This window comes from Uranotaenia lowii, chromosome 3, assembly GCF_029784155.1.
Source record: "Uranotaenia lowii strain MFRU-FL chromosome 3, ASM2978415v1, whole genome shotgun sequence".
NCBI classification, from domain to species: Eukaryota; Metazoa; Arthropoda; class Insecta; order Diptera; family Culicidae; genus Uranotaenia; species Uranotaenia lowii.
In genome coordinates, this window is record NC_073693.1 from 76,891,617 (window position 1) to 76,911,557 (window position 19,941).

Sequence of the window (19,941 nt, forward strand, 5' to 3'; positions counted from 1 at the left end):
ATTGCTTCTTTAATGAGTGATCCAAAAGGCGAACAGTCATTCTGCAATTCAAAAGGGCGCTCCAATTTGGACAATCAACAAAATGAGAGCACTAGTCTGTGGTAAAAGGGCCCACAGTTATATTTATAAATTTTTTGAAGTAATTAGTACGTTAAAGCTATATTTATCGATCGGGTGATGAAAATAAATCAATTTGAAAGCATTTTAGCGACTTATTTAGGAAAATGATTGTACGCAGCTAAATAGGAAATTGATTTTATTTTCTGAAACTTGAAATGCGTTTTTCTCAAAACATAGGTCTTGGCGCATTCGCCGTAATCAAAAATCGATACCGATATTATTCAAACAAATATCTATATGGAAATAGAATAGAGTTGTTTTTTTTTTTTTTTTTTTTATTCTACAAATGGCTTAACCTCTAATACATAGCCGGCCAAGTGTTAAATGGTAAATTGTAAATTACATGTCTATATTACAATTAATGAAAAAATCAGCAATATTTCTAAACATATTTAAATTTTTGGTTTTTAACATCAATTGTAGATCAGGTGCGATTCGTTTTTCCAGCAGAATTTTCCAAATAGGCCATCTCATCTGTCCAAAATTGGGACAGCTGAACAAATAGTGATCCGGATTGGCATTAGTTGCTCCACAGCTACAGTTTGCACTTTCAATTATGCGGTTACGATGAAGGTGTGCTGGCAATCGGGAGTGATTGCTTATCAGTTTAGAGAGTATAACAATTTGCCTCCTTGAAAGCTCCGTTTTGAAGAACCATGGTTGTAGGGACACTTCCTTCATGATGCAATGACAAAAGCGACCTTTGCTTCCTGAGTTCCACCGATACTGCCAAAGTTGCTTGGAATGCAGACGATATGGAAATGAAACATCGTTAGATGTTATAATGTAATCATTTCCAATTCCTTCAGTACACGCTTTTTTGGCTTCTTGGTCAGCCAGTTCATTGAGAGGGATTCCTCGATGCGAAGGCACCCACATGAAGACAAGTTCTGATCCTTTATAGGTAATTGATTTTGATATTTTTTTGATCTCATACCATGCCAGCGGGTTTTTGGACAAAGGTTTAGAACATTGAAGGCTTTTCAAGCTGCTCATGCTGTCGGAAATTATTACGAATTTCCCAACAGGTTGCTCATCAATGATTTGCACTGCCTTTCGTATTGCTAACAGTTCAGCCATGTACACCGAAGATGCTGGATTTAGTTTGATTCTTGCATAATCAATGTTGCTGTTGTTCACGACAGAGAACCCTACTCCAGAAATATCTCTGGATCCATCTGTAGCTAGTGTTGTCCATTCATCGTATTTCTCCTCCATAACAGTTAAAACAATCTCGGCGGCTGATGTTTCATGAGGTTGTGCCAGTTTTGTTTCCATGCACAAATCAATAGATAGGTCGAATTTACCAACTTCTAATGGGAACAGAAAGCACGGGATATTGTCCAGTGTATTCTGTAACGGAATAAAATTATTTAGTTCATTTATAGCTTTACGAATATAACTATTTGTAGATCCTGTTTCCAAGATTGGCTGAACAAAACGTTGATTCCAATTCGTTAGATGAGACCGTCTGTTGACAAATCGGATTGCTGCTGATTCTCTCCTAATGCTGAGTGGACATAATCCAGCTAGGACTTCTAGTGATCCGGTATGTGTAGTTTTAGTTGACCCTAAACATACACGGATACATGCCCACTGAATTCTATCCAACGCCACCGAGTCCGTTTGGTTTAGCTGAGTCATGAAGATGGAACCGTATTCGAGTATCGATCTGGGAGCAGCCTTATATATCTTTATCAAAGACGATGGATGACATCCCCAGGATTGCCCTGCGATGCTTCGCAGAAAATTTATGTAGGGTGTGACACGTTTTTTCACATTTTTTATGTGGCACGACCATGACAGATTTCTGGTTAGATGCATACCCAACAGTTTCATGGAATTCACGAATTGAACAGGTTCACCAGTTATGATAATCTCCGGAATTATATCGGGTTGTTGTTTCGCTATCAATAAACATTTGCTTTTATGCGGGGAAATTTCAAAACCAAGGTTCATAATTCCGCAAATGAGAGTATCGACTGCGCCTTGCAATACGTTGCAACTTTCATTCAAATTATTACCTCGCCGAGCGAGTGTTGTATCATCAGCATAATTTATTGTTATCACATCGGTGGTTATTCTTTTCAGCAATCGAGTGATGACTACGTTGAAGCAAATCGGACTAAGCGGGGACCCCTGGGGTAGTCCTTTCCATGTTGTTCTTGTTAAAGAGTTGGAACCACCTACGTCAGCTGACAATATTCTTTCTTCGAACAGAGTATAAATGCATTTTGTTATACATTCAGGGATTTCCAAACCTCGTAGTTCCTGGATAAGAATTTCAACTTCCACATTGTCATAAGCGCTTTTTATATCGACACTGCAAACAATCATATGCTCGCGACTATTAAGTGCATCAGTTGCTTGTTCAATCAAGGGACAAAGGGCATCCATAGTTCCTTTACCCTTTCTGAAACCACAAATTTCTCCGGAAAAAAATATGGTTGCTTTCAATAAACCATTCGAGTTTTTCTTTAACCATCAGCTCAAATATTTTTCGAAAACATGATGCTAATGCAATAGGGCGAACGCCAGACACATCATTTACATCTTGGTCTGGTTTTGGAATGGCGACTACTTTAAATATCTTCCATGCTTGTGGAATAATCCCGTTGTTAGCAATGGTGTTATAGATTTCGACCAGATGCCTTAGTGCGATAAATGGCAAATGGTTTATCACCGAATACGGAATTCCGTCCACTCCAGGAGCAGAGTCTTTTTTGACATTTCTTACGCACACTTGCTGAGCGTGTGCAGATGAGACGGGACAATTAACCTCAAAAACTCTCGGTACAAAAAACGGGCAGCCGGTCGACACACATGGTCGTTTTTGAGGTTAATTGTCCCAAAACTGAAAAGTGTTGGTGAAACAACCAGCGAAAAATCACGAACACTACCAGCGGCAAATAGGACTATACTTCTTCACTTTTCCAACAAGCATAAACCTTATTCAACCAACACAATGAAGGATCAGCGGTATGTTATACCTGCGCATTGGTATGTACATATATCTTGCCCTTGAGGATGGCAAAACTTGGCACTCAGTTTTCAAACAGTCGAGAGACGTTTTGGATATTTTTTTTAGGTATTTTTTTTTAATTTAATTTTTTTTTGGTCATTTGTAATAACATTGAGAAAGTAACTAAAATATTTATCAGGTGTTTATTTAAAATAGTATTCGATAGTATAGTTCAATGTTTCGTTTTCAAATCATTTTGTTAGAATCATTGTTATTAGCTTAGCGAAACTCATGAAACATAATTCCATGTTTTGCCTTTTGCTTAAGCCCTTTGGAAAATATGTACTGTTTTTTTAGATTGTTTTGTTTCTTATAGTTTTTTTTCTGATATGCATATAACCGTGGCTATAAACAGTTTCGAATGAATAATTTGTCCTTCTTCATAACCGGAGTATTCATGTGGGTCGCATAGAGTAGTAGTATAGTACAAACACTCGTTTTGCCGGAGGTCCGGAGACAGCAAGAAGGAGGGTAAGTTTCCATCGTTGAGGCTTTATGATCCTGTTTTTAATTTATCATTCTACTTTCTAGGTCTCTTAAGGACTCTGGAATACTAGTCGTATTAATACCTGCTTCATGAACTAAGTAATTCGGTGCCTAAGCCATACCCTGAAGTCCACCAGCTACTTCGCAATCAACCATCCACGGACCGAGGAACTACCAGAGACCTGAAGATTCTATCTGGTATGTTTGTCTCTTTTTGTTTTAAGTTATCCACAAAGATTATCATTGCCTTTCTTCCAATAGAATACACCAAACTAATTAGATATGTGGAGCGGAATGACGCGGAACGTCAACCCGTCCGAGATTAAGTGTGCTTTCTCGAGCAAGCACCGGATGTACTCCGGGTCGGCCCAGGGGTTCCTGCGGTTCCTCATTTATTTGCTGCACGGTGCCCTCAATTTTTCGGTCAAGCGGAATCCAATGTCGAAAGAAATGGATGATTACGAAATTGAGTAAGTTATTACAATCTTGTGAGATCCAAAGACGGGCAATTAAACTTACCAATCGTTTCAGTGTCTTTTGTAATTGGAATCGGATATGATGTTGGAATGGTACTCCAGAGTCGAGAAATCAAAGTCCTGGTCGTTGGAATGCTGCGAAGCACCCTCAAGTGTACCGTGTGCAATAGCGAGAGCGTCACATTCGACCCGTTCTAAGATTTGAGGTGAATTTCGTCAAGATAAACTCACAGATTTCCAGAAATCCCATATTCCATTGATCAACTCCCGCTGTAAAGTTGAGAACTCTCTGGTTATTTGTTTGTTTTTTAAAAGTTTTTTTTTCTCCTTTTTTGTAGGTTGTGCTTTCCAAATTCTGTTGCTGGATCTGAAATTATGTTCTCAGAATTGGAAGCTTTTCTATCGGAACTGCAGGCCTATTTAGACATTTGATTAAGGCACACAGAAATGGCTATTACAAGGCACCTATACTTCCGTCTGCTGCAGGAAATTCCATCAACTGGCTTTCACTCTGGCAAGTCGATAATTAGGTGTACGACTGGAAGAAACTGCGATCTCAAGTCCGAGGAAACTAAAATTTCGGTCAAGCAGTACTGCTCTTGGGATGCGACGAAGCCGGATAAAATCTGGATTAGCTTGATCGGTTTGCTTATATTTCCTGTGTGGACTTCTTTTCTCCGTCTGATCATGGCTGCCAAAATAAAGTTGGTGCGAGAAGACTCACAAGCAGCTTCGTCGAACGCGCCCTGAAATGCGACTTGCTTGAGATAACTATCTCCGTTTGGCTGATTGAAAACACTTAAAAATACTTCAATCGTATCCTAGTCATAACAATCAAGTTTTAATTTAATAATCAAGAATTGTGCAATAAATGGTTGAATATTCAGAATATGTTTTGATTTGTATTTTGAAACCATTGAGTCCATGTACGGGTTGGGTTGATTCCAATAAGAATTGAATGAAGATGAATTCAAATGTAAATTTACTGTAAACAAAACACCATGGTTGTTGAAAAGATTTACATGTGATTTCGTTTTACATGTCAAGTAATGTCAAGTAGATTTACATGAAATGAACTGTATTTTCACGTGTTATTACCCGATTCCCTTCTACCCATGCACTTGCATGTAAAAATACGAGGATTTTTCTAAGTGTGTAAGTTTGAAGAATACTATTTCTGGTTTTGGTACAATCAGTGATAGGTTTTTCAAATGAAATTATAATCAATCTGTTTTTAGACATTCATACTCATTTCTCTCAATTTGTATCACTTTGATGTCTTCTACAAAGTTGTAGCCAGAAAAATTTCCTATTAAATCATGTTATAGACTTATGAAGTTCGGTTAACGCTTAAAGTAAGACAAGCGTTTTCACAGTGAGTGGTATGATTTTGTCTTTGAAAACTTCTTAAAAAATCTTCAAAAATATAAATTGTTCTAGACCTCCCGATGGATTATTGAAAATTTGGGTTCAAATTAAAGGGGAATGTCCCAGTTTTCGAATGGTGCAAAATATAGCAATGCTAATTTTTGAAAAATAAAGTTTTCTCCCAGAGGCACCGTGATAACTTTGTCAGTGGTATAACTCTACATTACAAAATATGTTAAAATAAATTAATTTATTTAAAGGTTGTCAATCACAAAAATCACAGTTAAATGTGATAAAAAATAATTACAGGAAAAAATATCAATTGCATCCAAATTTTTGGCATTGCAGTAGTTTTTATCTGATTCTTTAAGACATTGGGTAACTACTTTAACACTTGACATGAGAGATCCATCGTACCAATTCGAAATTCGATAAAAAAACAGAATTTAAAAGTTTTAAATAACAACTTATAGAATAAGACGAAACACAAACGTTGACAAAAACACGTTTTTTCTGCGTGGATAAATTGATCTTAAAAACAAATAATCGAGTCACGGATATTTGCGTCAAAGGACAAGCGAGTTCAACCTATAAAATACAATATGTAGTCGAACGAACAGATTACTTTAACTTAACACTAAGCGTATATCTTTCGAGGATATGATGGCTAGCATCTTACAAATACTGAAACAACCAACCCACAATCACCCAGTGGCTCCTTATCGAAATAATTGAACAAAAAAGACAATCTTTTACCACCATTTGTATAATTTAATTTATTTGGTTAAGATCAGTTCGAAGAATGTTAGAAATCTGGCTGTAAATCTATATTTATGATCAAATCTTGTCGAGTTAGTGGCTTCAGAGATACGGTCCTCTAATAAGTTATTCAAAGGTAAGAAATTTTTTTATCATTTCGTATCTCTGGAGCCACCTGAAGAAGATCTTAGCTTCTGAATAATATCATTCCTACACAACTTTAGCTCAATTTATGCCCTTTTTCGATCATTGATTGAAGAATTAAATAAGATAAGATAGAATCCTTTTTGGCTGATTGGAAGCTTTTCCAGAATTATGATAATTGATTTTTTTGAGGATCAAAGTTTTTCATTTCAAGCATTTTTAGTCTTTCACAAAAATGACAAAAATGACAAGAATGACAAAAATGACAAGAATGACAAAAATGACAAAAATGACAAAAATGACAAAAATGACAAAAATAAAAAAAACGACAAAAATGACAAAAATGACAAGAATGACAAAAATGACAAAAATGACAAAAATGACAAAAATGACAAAAATGACAAAAATGACAAAAATGACAAAAATGACAAAAATGACAAAAATGACAAAAATGACAAAAATGACAAAAATGACAAAAATGACAAAAATGACAAAAATGACAAAAATGACAAAAATGACAAAAATGACAAAAATGACAAAAATGACAAAATTGACAAAAAATGACAAAAATGACAAAAATGACAAAAATGACAAAAATGACAAAAATGACAAAAATGACAAAAATGACAAAAATGACAAAAATGACAAAAATGACAAAAATGACAAAAATGACAAAAATGACAAAAACGACAAAAATGACAAAAATGAAAAAAATGACAAAAATGACAAAAATGACAAAAATGACAAAAATGACAAAAATGACAAAAATGACAAAAATGACAAAAATGACAAAAATGACAAAAATGACAAAAATGACAAAAATGACAAAAATGACAAAAATGACAAAAATGACAAAAATGACAAAAATGACAAAAATGACAAAAATGACAAAAATGACAAAAATGACAAAAATGACAAAAATGACAAAAATGACAAAAATGACAAAAATGACAAAAATGACAAAAATGACAAAAATGACAAAAATGACAAAAAAGACAAAAATGACAAAAATGACAAAAAGACAAAAATGACAAAAATGACAAAAATGATAAAAATTACAAAAATTACAAAAATGACAAAAATGACAAAAATGACAAAAATTACAAAAATTACAAAAATTACAAAAATTACAAACATTACAAAAATTACAAAAATTACAAAAATTACAAAAATTACAAAAATTACAAAAATTACAAAAATTACAAAAATTACAAAAATTACAAAAATTACAAAAATTACAAAAATTACAAAAATTACAAAAATTACAAAAATTACAAAAATTACAAAAATTACAAAAATTACAAAAATTACAAAAATTACAAAAATTACAAAAATTACAAAAATTACAAAAATGACAAAAATGACAAATATGACAAAATGTCAAAAATGACAAAAATTACAAAAATTACAAAAATTACAAAAATTACAAAAATTACAAAAATTACAAAAATTACAAAAATTACAAAAATGACAAAAATTACAAAAATTACAAAAATTACAAAAATTACAAAAATGACAAAAATTACAAAAAATTTCAAAAATTACAAAAAATAAAAAAATTACAAAAATTACAAAAATTACAAAAATTACAAAAATTACAAAAATTACAAAAATTACAAAAATTACAAAAATTACAAAAATTACAAAAATTACAAAAATTACAAAAATTACAAAAATTACAAAAATTACAAAAATTACAAAAATTACAAAAATTACAAAAATTACAAAAATTACAAAAATTACAAAAATTACAAAAATTACAAAAATTACAAAAATTACAAAAATTACAAAAATTACAAAAATTACAAAAATTTAAAAAAATTACAAAAATTACAAAAATTACAAAAATTACAAAAATTACAAAAAATGACAAAAATTACAAAAAATAAAAAAATTACAAAAATTACAAAAATTACAAAAATTACAAAAATTACAAAAATTACAAAAATTACAAAAATTACAAAAATTACAAAAATTACAAAAATTACAAAAATGACAAAAATGACAAAAATTACAAAAATTACAAAAATTACAAAAATTACAAAAATTACAAAAATTACAAAAATTACAAAAATTACAAAAATTACAAAAATTACAAAAATTACAAAAATTACAAAAATTACAAAAAATTACAAAAATTACAAAAATTACAAAAATTACAAAAATTACAAAAATTACAAAAATTACAAAAATTACAAAAATTACAAAAATTACAAAAATTACAAAAATTACAAAAATTACAAAAATTGTAAAAATTACAAAAATGACAAAAATGAGAATATGAAAATGACAGAAAAAAGCATCAAGTCTTGAAAGTGCAGCAGAAACCTGACAAAACCCTAATTTTTCATCTTATCTCGAAACCACATTGAATTTATTTATTGGTTCAGTGTTGGAATTTGATAAAAAAAAATATTACTCCGCTCCTTCGTTATATCACGTTCGTTATCTTCAACATTTTGCACCGAGAAAGGCATAAGTGAGTCTGTCCATATGCATTTGCACCATATTTTTACGTATAGGATACACCGCACACAGTACGATTTACGAATCTCTAAATTGCAACAAACGAATCACGTGTTTGTGGTTACGATACCGGAAAAAAACTCAACGTCGATGTTCTGTTTTACATTTTTGTCTCTCTGTGCTTCTGTCTGTGTGTGTGAGCCGGTTTCTAAACTTTTGCAGCAGTCACCCGCAGTCGCTGCTGTCGAGAATATCCTTTCCGATGACGGCAGCAACAACGAACGACAAACGAGGTCCAAAAACCAAAAGAGGATCAAGAAGGAGTGACTCTTCTTACCTACCAGAACCTATTCAGTTTGCATCGAAAGTTGTTCCTCGCAAAAGGAGGAACTGGGAGGGTACATCCCAGGGTTTTAGCTGGTTCAGTTGCTCCCGCTGGCCCCGAAAAACGTGTGTATTTGCAACATTATATTTCTATTCTATTTTATGATCAGAAGATAAAGTTATGTGAATACAAATTGCTTCATTAGGAAATCATTTTGGGGCGCTGAGTTAGTCCAATTCCGAGTTTATACGTGCGATAAATAGATGTGCTTTACCGGGGTTGGTTGAGGAACCAACCGAAGGAATGTGTCCTCCTCAGTACGAAACACAAAACCGGAACAGCACAGCACATAGCTAAACACATATCTCGGGTGCTTCAGCTGGATGTCTCACTGTGTGGCTTTTCTACGGTTGGAAACAGCGAACAACACTGACCTGGCGTGTGGCAATGTGGCCAAAAAAACGAGGTAACACACCGAATTTAGTCTGCTGGAGTCCGTTGATGGAATGAAAGTGACAGAGCCGTGTCTTTTCGTCGATGGAGAAACTGTCAAAATAAATTTTACAGCCCTACATTTTTAAGTAATTTGGATTTTATGAAACGAATGATGACTAATAGCCTGGTTATTAAAAACATGCTCAGTTCAAGTAATCAGCAACCAAACCGAAATGAGAAGCATCTTAGATTTCTTACCCATTGGTCAATATATCATATAAGATATCGGTTTGGTAAACATAGTACGGCTTCTGTAATTGAATTGATTAATTTTTTTCTCTATAAAAGTTACAAAACTTTAGTTTTAAAGAAAACAAGGTTTACACAATTTGGGAAATGTATTAACCACTCGAATTTTTCGTTTACCAAAGTCAAGCCTATCGCCACATTTAGATTGTTTTTCTTCCTGAACCGTAGGTTGTATGAAATTATGTTCATCCGTAGCTTTTAACCATCTTGACGTAGTGGTGGCTCCAGAGATAAGCACTGTTTGTTTATTTATTACAATAGAGTTAGGAACCTTTTAAAAATGTAACATACAGTTTTCCAATTTTGAAATCTTCACTTCTCAAATGAACTAACTTTTTCCTCAACCAATTATTCACTAATAGTTAATCCAAAAATGTAACAGCTTCCTCTCAAAAATGGCTTCAGATGTTTACTGTTACATTACAAAATTATCTACATCTCTGGAGCCAGTATTACGCAATTTTTGTTTATTTAATATAAAATCATCTGTCATGTGTAGATGTCTTAATGATCTACTTAATATTATTTGTACATAACATGATATTTCTCCTAAGTTCTTAGTTGGTCACGTAAGTCAAATTAAATGCGGCGTTTAAAAGTTGAAATGGATACATGATTGGACTATAAATACGGATTAACATTATCACCTTTAATAATTTTAACATTAACATCAATCAAAAAACGAGCAGGAAAAACCAACACACACATATGACACATTGCAGCGTAACGTGAAGACTTTTTGAAAGGTTTTTTGTCATAAATTGTCAATTTTCAATTGACCCCAACAAACTTTACATATTCATAAAAATCATTAAATTTCCTATCCAACAAGCTAATTATTGTTTTTTTCCGACTTGTGGTTCCGAAGTTATTCAAGAAAAACATGCGTGACGTGACGACGAGTTAGAAACTGACTTTTCCAAAAAAAAATCGCAGATGCCGAATTTTTCGTCTTCTGTACATGAGTCATTTTATTTAACTTATATTTCCGATACAATATGCATAAAAAAATCATCCCTCATCATGGGCAGCGTCAGGCTGAAATTGTTGTTTTATCCGATGGTTTTTATTTTTCCGAATATGAAAACAAAATTAAAGTTTTTATGTCTTAATCAGATTCGAAGTTCATGAGTTCTTATGCTAAATTCAAACATAACAAAGCTTCAAAATAGCGATATAGATACACCTTTTTTGAAATTTTTATTTTTAATTTAGATTTGCAGGTCGGATTAGAAATACATAATTGACATAAATAATAATCATTGAAACTCAAAACATCCGAGTTATTATTATGGATTCATGATTGAGGGCTCCTAAACTGATTTCAATTCTTGGCTCATATTTCTAAATAAGCAAACCGTTTTTACGTACATTTCAGAAAACTTATTGAAATCCCTAAACAGATTAAAACTTAATTTTTTCATTCAGGTTTAAAATTCAGATTCAGATTCAGCTCGTAAATGAGTTCCACAATCGAAATAAAATTATTAAGTCGGTAAGGATCCAAATTGCAAGAGATCGCCAGCCTATAATTCTGATTGTTAGTTCGATGTTAAAATTTAACCAAAGTCAGTTCGTTTGCACAATTCAACAGAAAATGACAAAAATTAAGTAGCATTATAGTTCATTTTGCAAAAAATATCCTTTCACAGGAATTGACTTTTAATGAAAATAAATTGATAATATAGAAACATGTATCTTCTCTATAAGAAATTGTAAGGAAATCCATATGTTTTGGCGTATTGTTCAACATTATTAATAATGCAGTAATTTGAAGAACGAAAAATCAAAATGAAATTAAAATATTTTACTTTTACCTTTGAAAATTGGATTTATTTTTGAATTTTTGTTCGAAATTTAAGGGTGTCTTTAAAAAAAACATATTTTTAGTTCGAACCAAATCAGCATAATTAAGCTGGCCAGATTACCCGGTTTTACTCGGACTGGCCCGAATATTTTACAAAAAAAAATGGGGAAATGTTCGGTCGCCCATAGTTTGTTTAAAAAACCTGATTTTGTACGGATTCATTCTCATTTTATTGGAAAATACTAAAAAAGCTGATCGCAATAAAAATTGATGCATCGTTCAAATTTAAAATTTTGTCACCAAAAGATATATTTCACAAGCTAGTTTTATTAAAATAAATTTAAACGATTTTTGGGAGACTGACATACCATTCGAAATTAATATTTTTCATATTATTTTTTTTCTTGATTTTTATTGAATAATTCTTGGATTTTTGTCAATTTTTTCCGAATATTGACCGGATTTTGGTTTGAAAATTTGGAAATAGAATGTCCGGGTTTTAAATAAAATTGCCTGGATTTGCCCGGCATCGATACGTGCGGGAGAGCTTCTGGCAATCTTAAGCTAAGTTTACCAGGTTTTTGTGCAAATTTTAGATTTCAAACATCGATGAAAATAAGTTTTCATATTTGGTACCAGAGGATTCTTTATACAAATTCTAATCATCATTAGAAAGATTTTAGGATGTATTTTCAAAAATTAAATCTTTTTTGAATTACATTGATGAAACAATAGATCACTCGCATTTTAGATTGAGTATACTTTTAGATTTTTTTTTTTGCTAATTTACCCATTAACACTTAGGCGTAGGCATCATTGAAGGATATGATGGCTATGGCTAACATCTTAAAAATGCTAAAATAACCTTCTCTCAGAGTAAGAACTATGTATGCCGTGACCAACATTCGATTTCATGACTGTTGGCTAAGAAGATTTAAACGCTATCAGAACAGCAGCAATTGGAAGCTTAAAAAACTCCATCACGAGCGGTTTTAATATTTAGTTTTTTTTTTTCAATATATTTAATCTATTACTAAACATTTATTTGATTTAAGAAAAATGTAAATACTTATAAAAAAAGTATTTCATAACGATTTGTAAAATTGTAAGACCTAATTTGTTCAGATGACGACAGCAATAGAGATGCAAAAAGATGTCTAAATAATTTAAATCTTTCATTTAAGGCTGTTAATAATAATAATAATATTCTTTCAACACGAGTAGGTAGGTTTTTCCACTTGTTTTCAGAATCCCTGTATGCTACTTCTACAGTCAATTTCATCTGAAGCTACATGTGCATTATTTGATATACCCAGTCGCCAAGTTTTAAGAACCAAACTTAATTATGCACATGGATTGATGAGGATTATCTATACGCGCGATGGTAAATGCCAAATCATGAAAAACTTCCGAATTCCCGAAATCGAAACATCTTGGTGCCAATTATGCGTAACCTGTGTATCACAGCTGAGGACTTAAAATAAATAATTTCTACTGCATACTCTATGGTTGAATTAAAGATCTAACCGAAAAATTACCATTCTTCGAGAACAACTCGAGTTAGTTATTTACTAATTTAGAGAAAGGTTATCATTCTCAAATTTGATTGGACTGCCCTCTCTATGTGAACAAGATATTTGTCGTGGAAAGAGACATCTTGATCTCATTTGGTGAATGTTCGATTCCGACACTATTCCCCTTCAGTTGGTCTTTGATAGAGCGTGCTGCCAACTGAACCGCACGTGCGCATTGAGCTCTGGCACACTGGTGCTTTATGCTACACACAGTTGAAAAAAAAAAACCTTAAAATTAAACTTTTCAGAAAGTATTGAAATTTCCAAATCAACAACACTCATTTAAAAATCGTTAGTCATTTTTTTTTTGTTAACTATTGAAATGCCGATTGGTGAATATACCAGATCTATTTAGAATTAATTTAATCCAATATGTTGAAATTCTGTGTTTAATGTAGCATTCGAATATCCGCAGTTTTTAATTATTGATGGCTTTCAATAATCCCAGTATTAGTGTTGCAATACATTAAGTTTTCCACAATCTCTGGAGCCACTAAATTGCCATAAACATGAAATTGCGTCGTTCGTAAACGCATGACAGTCACATAATGAAAGCCAACCTCTAAGGGGCCGTTCAGATACCACGTGGACAGAAAAATGAGATTTGTGACCCACTCCTCCTCTCTTTTTTATACATTTAAAATTTCTGAATTACCAATTATCATATTTATCACTTGCTTTCAAGTGGATTGTCTAAACTTAAACTGGAAAGCTTTGCAATTTCAGATTATGATTTAACATTTTAATATTCATTCACCTTTACAAAATATTTTGGATGTAAATATGTCCACGTGGACATGACACAAACCCCTACCCCCCTCTCCGTGGAAAGCGTGGACATTTCCATATCCTCCCCCCCCCCACCCTTAGTTGTCCACGTGGTATGTCAACGGCCGCTAATAATCCTGGAACAAATATCAAATTATTCTTTTGTCACCACCCAACTACTTACTTGGTTGGAAAATAAGAGTTCCAAATTTCGCATAAAATCTCATAACTATTTTTGTTCCTGCGTTTACACGGTCGTGTTGATTAAGCGCAATGAAGTACCTTAATATGAAGTGTGGCTAGTGAAGTAGACAATGTGCAACTCGAGACCCCATACACCCAACCTTCGGGTAGTGGTCATATCACCTCTTGTCTGCAACTCCGATTCTCTACCTCCCCGTGGTACTAGCTGGGGTGCGAGCAACCTTAGCGGAGATCGGGTACCCAACCCCGGTGGATGCTTTGGTCGCATGCAGAATGAGTTAGGGGGCTTCGTACGCGTCTGTTCTCCATGTTAGGGGCGGCGTGCGGAGTGCAACAACGTCCTGGTGGTGTTCGGGACCCAAAACAGCAACATCACGACGGTCCTCCTGCGAGATAGTGGGGTTAGCTGCGGGCCTTGCGAGCCTGTGACTACTAAAAAACATAAGCAACGAATAACGAACAACAATATGAAGTTGCCTTGCACCAATGAATTCATTTAAAATTATGCTATACTATACCTTATATAAAGAAATGAAGGCGTTTAACCAATATTGTGCCTAAAAAATCAGGGCTGTTCATACGTACATATATATCGCCTAAATTTATGCTAATTAAGTGTACAACATTTGCGTATTTTCTGGACTAGCATGTATGTAGTTAATTAACTTCGAAAAACTTCTTTTTTGTTTGTTTCAGCCATCATTGACAGTTTAATTGCATGGATGCTCTCAGCAAAAAACAACAAATATTTAAATAGTTATCAATCATCAATACAATCCAGTACCTTCATTTTACACAACATTTTTTCAAGAACCAAGAATTTGCATTAGTACAAATCAGTACGAAGATCTTGAGAAATCAGAACACCCGGCACGACTGCTTTCAACGTAATAGTGGCTCCAGAGATTTTTAAAACTTTTTCTTCACATTGAATCCGAATCGATTTTAGAAAGAATCATAAACCTTTTGTTCAAGTGTGCCTTCTGTCATGCGTCATAATGACAGTCTTCCTGTTTTTTTTTAATTATTACGCCTGATTGTGCGCAACTGCCGAAGAAAACCTACTAGAAAACAGCAAAATTTTGATCGAAATTTTTACCTTCTCAATTGTTGGGGCTTTTCCAAATTTTGAACAATTATGAAATGATTTTTCCTTATACAAGTTTCGTTTGAAAATGTTCATTTCACTTAAATTTTCATTCAAAAATTCTTAAACTACTTTGAGAGGATTTTCGAATAGTAATAAAATGACATTTTTGTCTTCGATTTACGATGCTTCAAGGCACATAATACACATTTTTCCTATGCTTACAATTATCTCCTTACGGAGAAAGCAATAGTTTTTTTATAATCACCCGTTTGTTTACATTTTCTTGCATGCTCATGATCTGTCAAATTTAGCTTTAAATATCAACAGATACCTTGTTTGCTCCACTCGCTCAGTTGTGCACTTAACCCGACAAAAACAAACATAAATCAAGTATTTCCTTAACCTAAGTTGGTGTGCGTAAAAACAATATTTGTACAGGTAGCATTCAGAAGATGCTATCGTCCGTGCTTAGTTCACTGCCGGTGCAAAACTGAGCGCATAAACGAACTAAAAACATAAAAAGTGCACAACTGGACCTGGTGCAAAACTGATCATAAACGAATACGGTAAAAGTGGCAGCACTGAATTGAGAAGCTTCAATTTGGTTTGGGTTTTCAAAAACCCATCATTGAGAAGCGCACACTCATGGTGCAATTGTGCAAAGCTGCAAAACGTAAATAAAACTCATGAAAACCTGAACGGGCATCGAAACTGTTCCAGTTTTCCGCAATTTTCTCTTTTAATCTGTGATTGTCCGACGCCAAAGTGTAATGTCCTGTTAAAGTCTTGTAGTCCTAACCAAAAAAAACATCCAAACTTCGATATGGATTCACCGGAACCAACGTCTATGGATTTTTCTACCTTCGTGCTGGAACTGAACCATCTCAGTCCGCAGCTAGCCAGCCCTATCGAACCAGGAGGGAGTAGACATCGTTGCCCTCCGGAATCGCGTCTATCGGAAGAATTCGAAAGCAAGATGCAGCTGCTGCTGACCAATTTCGATCTGGACGATGATGATGGTGCTGGTGAGATGGCCGTGTCGGCGGATGTCACTATTTTGACACCGACAGCGAGTGATGAATCCGGTTCCGGCGATGGCGCAGGTAACAATTTGAGTGGGTTTTAGTTTAAATGTGGATTGAATTACATCGCAACTGGGATTTTTTATTTTATAACGTTTGGATTAAGAGTCCTAAAATAAATCCATTTTTTAAAATACTAAAATTTCATACTTGAAACTAGATTAATTTTTTTTTCTATATTTTTTAGAACCACACGAAGTTGAGCGTACCTCGTCTGCAGGCAGCGCTAAACACGTTGAATCACTAGAGACCACGGTGGACAACGAAGATGATCCGCTTAATTTGACGGGTGGTGAAGAGGAGGAAGAGGATAGCGGAGACGCCGGTGATGCCGGAAGTTCCGATGAGCAGCAACAATCGTGTTCGCTTTCGCTTTCGTACTCTCTATCGATATCGCATGCACAGGAAAATTTTTCACAGTACTCTCAAAGTACCGATAAAGGTTTATCGAAACGATACGATTCTCCCTGTTCCTACGAGGATGACCGAGAATCCGAGTGTACCAACTTCGATAAGCTAGATGATTGGAACGATTTCATCAGTGATATCCACAATAATAACAACAACAATATTAACGGGAACGGGGAGGGTGTTAGTCGGGACTTTCGAGAATACTACGATGAGTATCTGGCCAACAAAGGACAGCAGGGAAATTCCTCCAGTGAAGAAGTGACCAGTGATGAATGCAGCAATACCAAAGAAAAGGATCTTGAAGATGGTCAACCAAAGAAAGCCGATAAGAAGTTGGCGCAGCAGCATTCTGGGGATAAATTGGGTGAGTGGATTCTTATTGAGTATTAACAGTTTTGAACCATTAAAAGCAAATTTATTTATTTTCAACTAACAAAACAGATTACAATACTTATTAATTGATCTTTAAATCTTAGTACTTAACACACTAAAGACCGCGAAGAAATCATAGTTTGGAAAACACAAAAAATTCTTCATTCTATATCTCAGAAACAACTGAACCAAGTACTTCAAGTTTAGTGTCTTTGAGTTACCAAAAGTGTTGTGTTTAATTTTGTAGGATAAGGTTTTATTCTTGAATTCATAAAGTATGAGTTGTGCTTTTAAATAAAGCGAAAAAACCAAAATATCTCGTATTTGGTTCGGAATGTGTTAAGGCATCTAAGGGTAGATGTGCCTAATTTTTTTTTCATGATAGTCCTTAATAGACCAGTTTGTTCTAGTGCAACATTCGATTTCTCAATCTCCTGCTATCTTCATGCACAAGGCACGTGCTGTGCCGTTTTGTTGATTCTTTTTATTCAAACACATGTTATATCCGTGTACGTCTCGGTGGCCGAGTGGTTAGCGTGGTAGCATGGTGGTCGCATAGACCACCTGAGGCAGTAAAATTCGCTTTATCGGTTTTGGTTTATCTACCTACATACAACCGACAGGAAATGTTCTCCAAAAGGAAGCATATCCGTGACGCGTATTTCAGTGTGCACCTTTACCCTGTGTGTCATGGTAAAACTTTTAATTTGGAAAATGTCCATTGAATTCTCTAAAAAAGTGACTAACCTTTTTTTTTACTAACCACCTTCCCCTGTTAATTGAGAGCTTTCCGTAAGGATATTAAAAAAAACAAATTTATCTGTGACACAAAAAATGTATTGTTCTGGGCTGGAAAATGAGTAAAACTAAAACATAGCATAGAAAAGCCAAAAGACGACTACTATTGCGGAAGCGTGTAAATAACGTCCTTCTGTTCCTCATTCAATTTTGGTTATCAATTCACGTGGAATGCATCTAATCCTTTTGTTACCGCGCCGATATGCAGTGTACTTCAATAATACTCTTGAAAATTTGTTGAAAATATTGCAAAAATGACTTTTTTTTTATTACATAGGTTCCCGACCCGCAACGCCAGCTGTTTTCGGAACAACAGTCGCTGAAAAATCCCAGGATTTTTTCAAGTACCGGAACCCTGAAGACGACGAAGACGAGCCGATGTTCGACGACAACTCGAACTCGTTAACGGCCATCGAGTCCAATGGTTTGTACGAGCTTGAACCAGGTAAGAGCTCACCCGGTCGGGTACAACAGCAATCGTCCGGGAAGCGTAAGTTCTGTCATGACGATCGGGAGGATATCGAGTACGAAATCACGAATGTCATAGTGGAAAAGTTCCACAAGACAGGAATGGTTCCGCATCGAGGTTATCATGATCCGATTTCACGTATCGATGATCAAACTTTTGCCCGTATAACACAAGTCCCTAGGGCTGTCGAAAATGGTTCTACGTCGGATGAGCATACGGATTACGAAGAAGATCCTGGATTAGTCACGACCCCAACTAACCCTAGAAACATGCAGCAAATGTTTCAAACCATCTCTACAGATCCATCCTCCAATATTCAATTTGATCCTTCCATTGTACAGAACAAGTAGCGTGCAATATCGTAGAACTTGCCATCCTCATGCAAGCTAAGCAAACTCAGTGACAAGTATTTATTCTTTTTTTTTTCTTTTTTGTTACTTTTGTTGTTAATTTTATTACTATCCTGATCTCTTATTCAGAATCTGATCTAACCATTGTTAATTTTTTTTATTTTCATCTTATTTAAAAACCAAAACTATTTCACAAGTAATCGTTTACAGGCACATCTCAAATCTAGTCTTGAATTTACTACTGATTTAATCGGTATACTCGAAAACCTAAGCCTAGTATAAATATACCTATATATCAATAGCTAGAGGACAGAGAGATCGTTTCTTATTAGAAACTTTCCTCGAAAATGAAAAAAAGCAACCTTGCAATTACCTAAATTGGTTCATTAAAAATGCTCAAGTCGATACCGCGAGGGAATGAATATGTATAGAATAGAGTTTGTTGACTTGGACCTAAATTACCCTTTTGCGTGAACTATAACAATAAATGTACCTTCTTAATTCGAGTGTTGTTTTAGAAAAATAAACAAATTTGATTTGAATTGAAATCCACATGATTGTTAACTCTACAGTTAAGGGTTGAAAAACTAGTACCTTTCAAAAAAAAAAAAAGGATTTAAGGTACCTTGGGTAAAACTAATAAACCTATATATAAACCGAAATATAAATGCAAACTAAACCGGATCTATTCGACCGCAAGGCAAAGCAAATCGCAACTTAACAAGCAACAAACTAACAAACAACCAAATAGACTAATTTGAAACCAAAACTTGAAGACTTAGCGGAGTATATCTACAACAACAAAACATTACAAAATCTACCATTATACCGAGAATTTGTTCCTTTCATCCGAAATCCTTACTAGACGACCGAGAACTATTTTCATTGTGTTTTATTTTTTTCTCAAAAAATCAATCCAGAATGGTGAGAACTCTTAGACCTTACTGCCAATCAGTTTTTTTAGATCGAAAAAACACGGATCAGAAATTTTTGAAGCAACCAAATTGATAGTATGTATGTTGGTTATACACCATGGCTGTGACCATGGGTGCAAGGATTCTCCGCAGTTTCTGCCTAAGTGGGGCTTATTCTGCTACTCGAGTGAC

The 19,941-nt window shown here is 34.2% G+C and overlaps 1 protein-coding gene and 1 long non-coding RNA gene across 2 annotated transcripts; both read left to right on the forward strand.

Annotated features, from left to right (window-relative positions):
• The first annotated feature begins 3,475 nt into the window (after positions 1-3,475).
• On the forward strand, positions 3,476-4,094 carry LOC129751172 (uncharacterized). The gene is made up of 3 exons (XR_008738631.1): positions 3,476-3,613; positions 3,674-3,826; positions 3,890-4,094. It is a non-coding gene; the product is annotated as an uncharacterized LOC129751172 (long non-coding RNA).
• Positions 4,095-16,031: 11,937 nt separating this feature from the next.
• Positions 16,032-19,661, forward strand: LOC129754433 (uncharacterized). The gene is made up of 3 exons (XM_055750500.1): positions 16,032-16,456; positions 16,623-17,210; positions 18,294-19,661. The coding sequence occupies exons 1-3, from the start codon at positions 16,177-16,179 to the stop codon at positions 18,833-18,835; spliced, it is 1,410 nt and encodes a 469-aa protein (XP_055606475.1). The 5' UTR covers positions 16,032-16,176; the 3' UTR covers positions 18,836-19,661.
• The last annotated feature ends 280 nt before the right edge of the window (positions 19,662-19,941 follow it).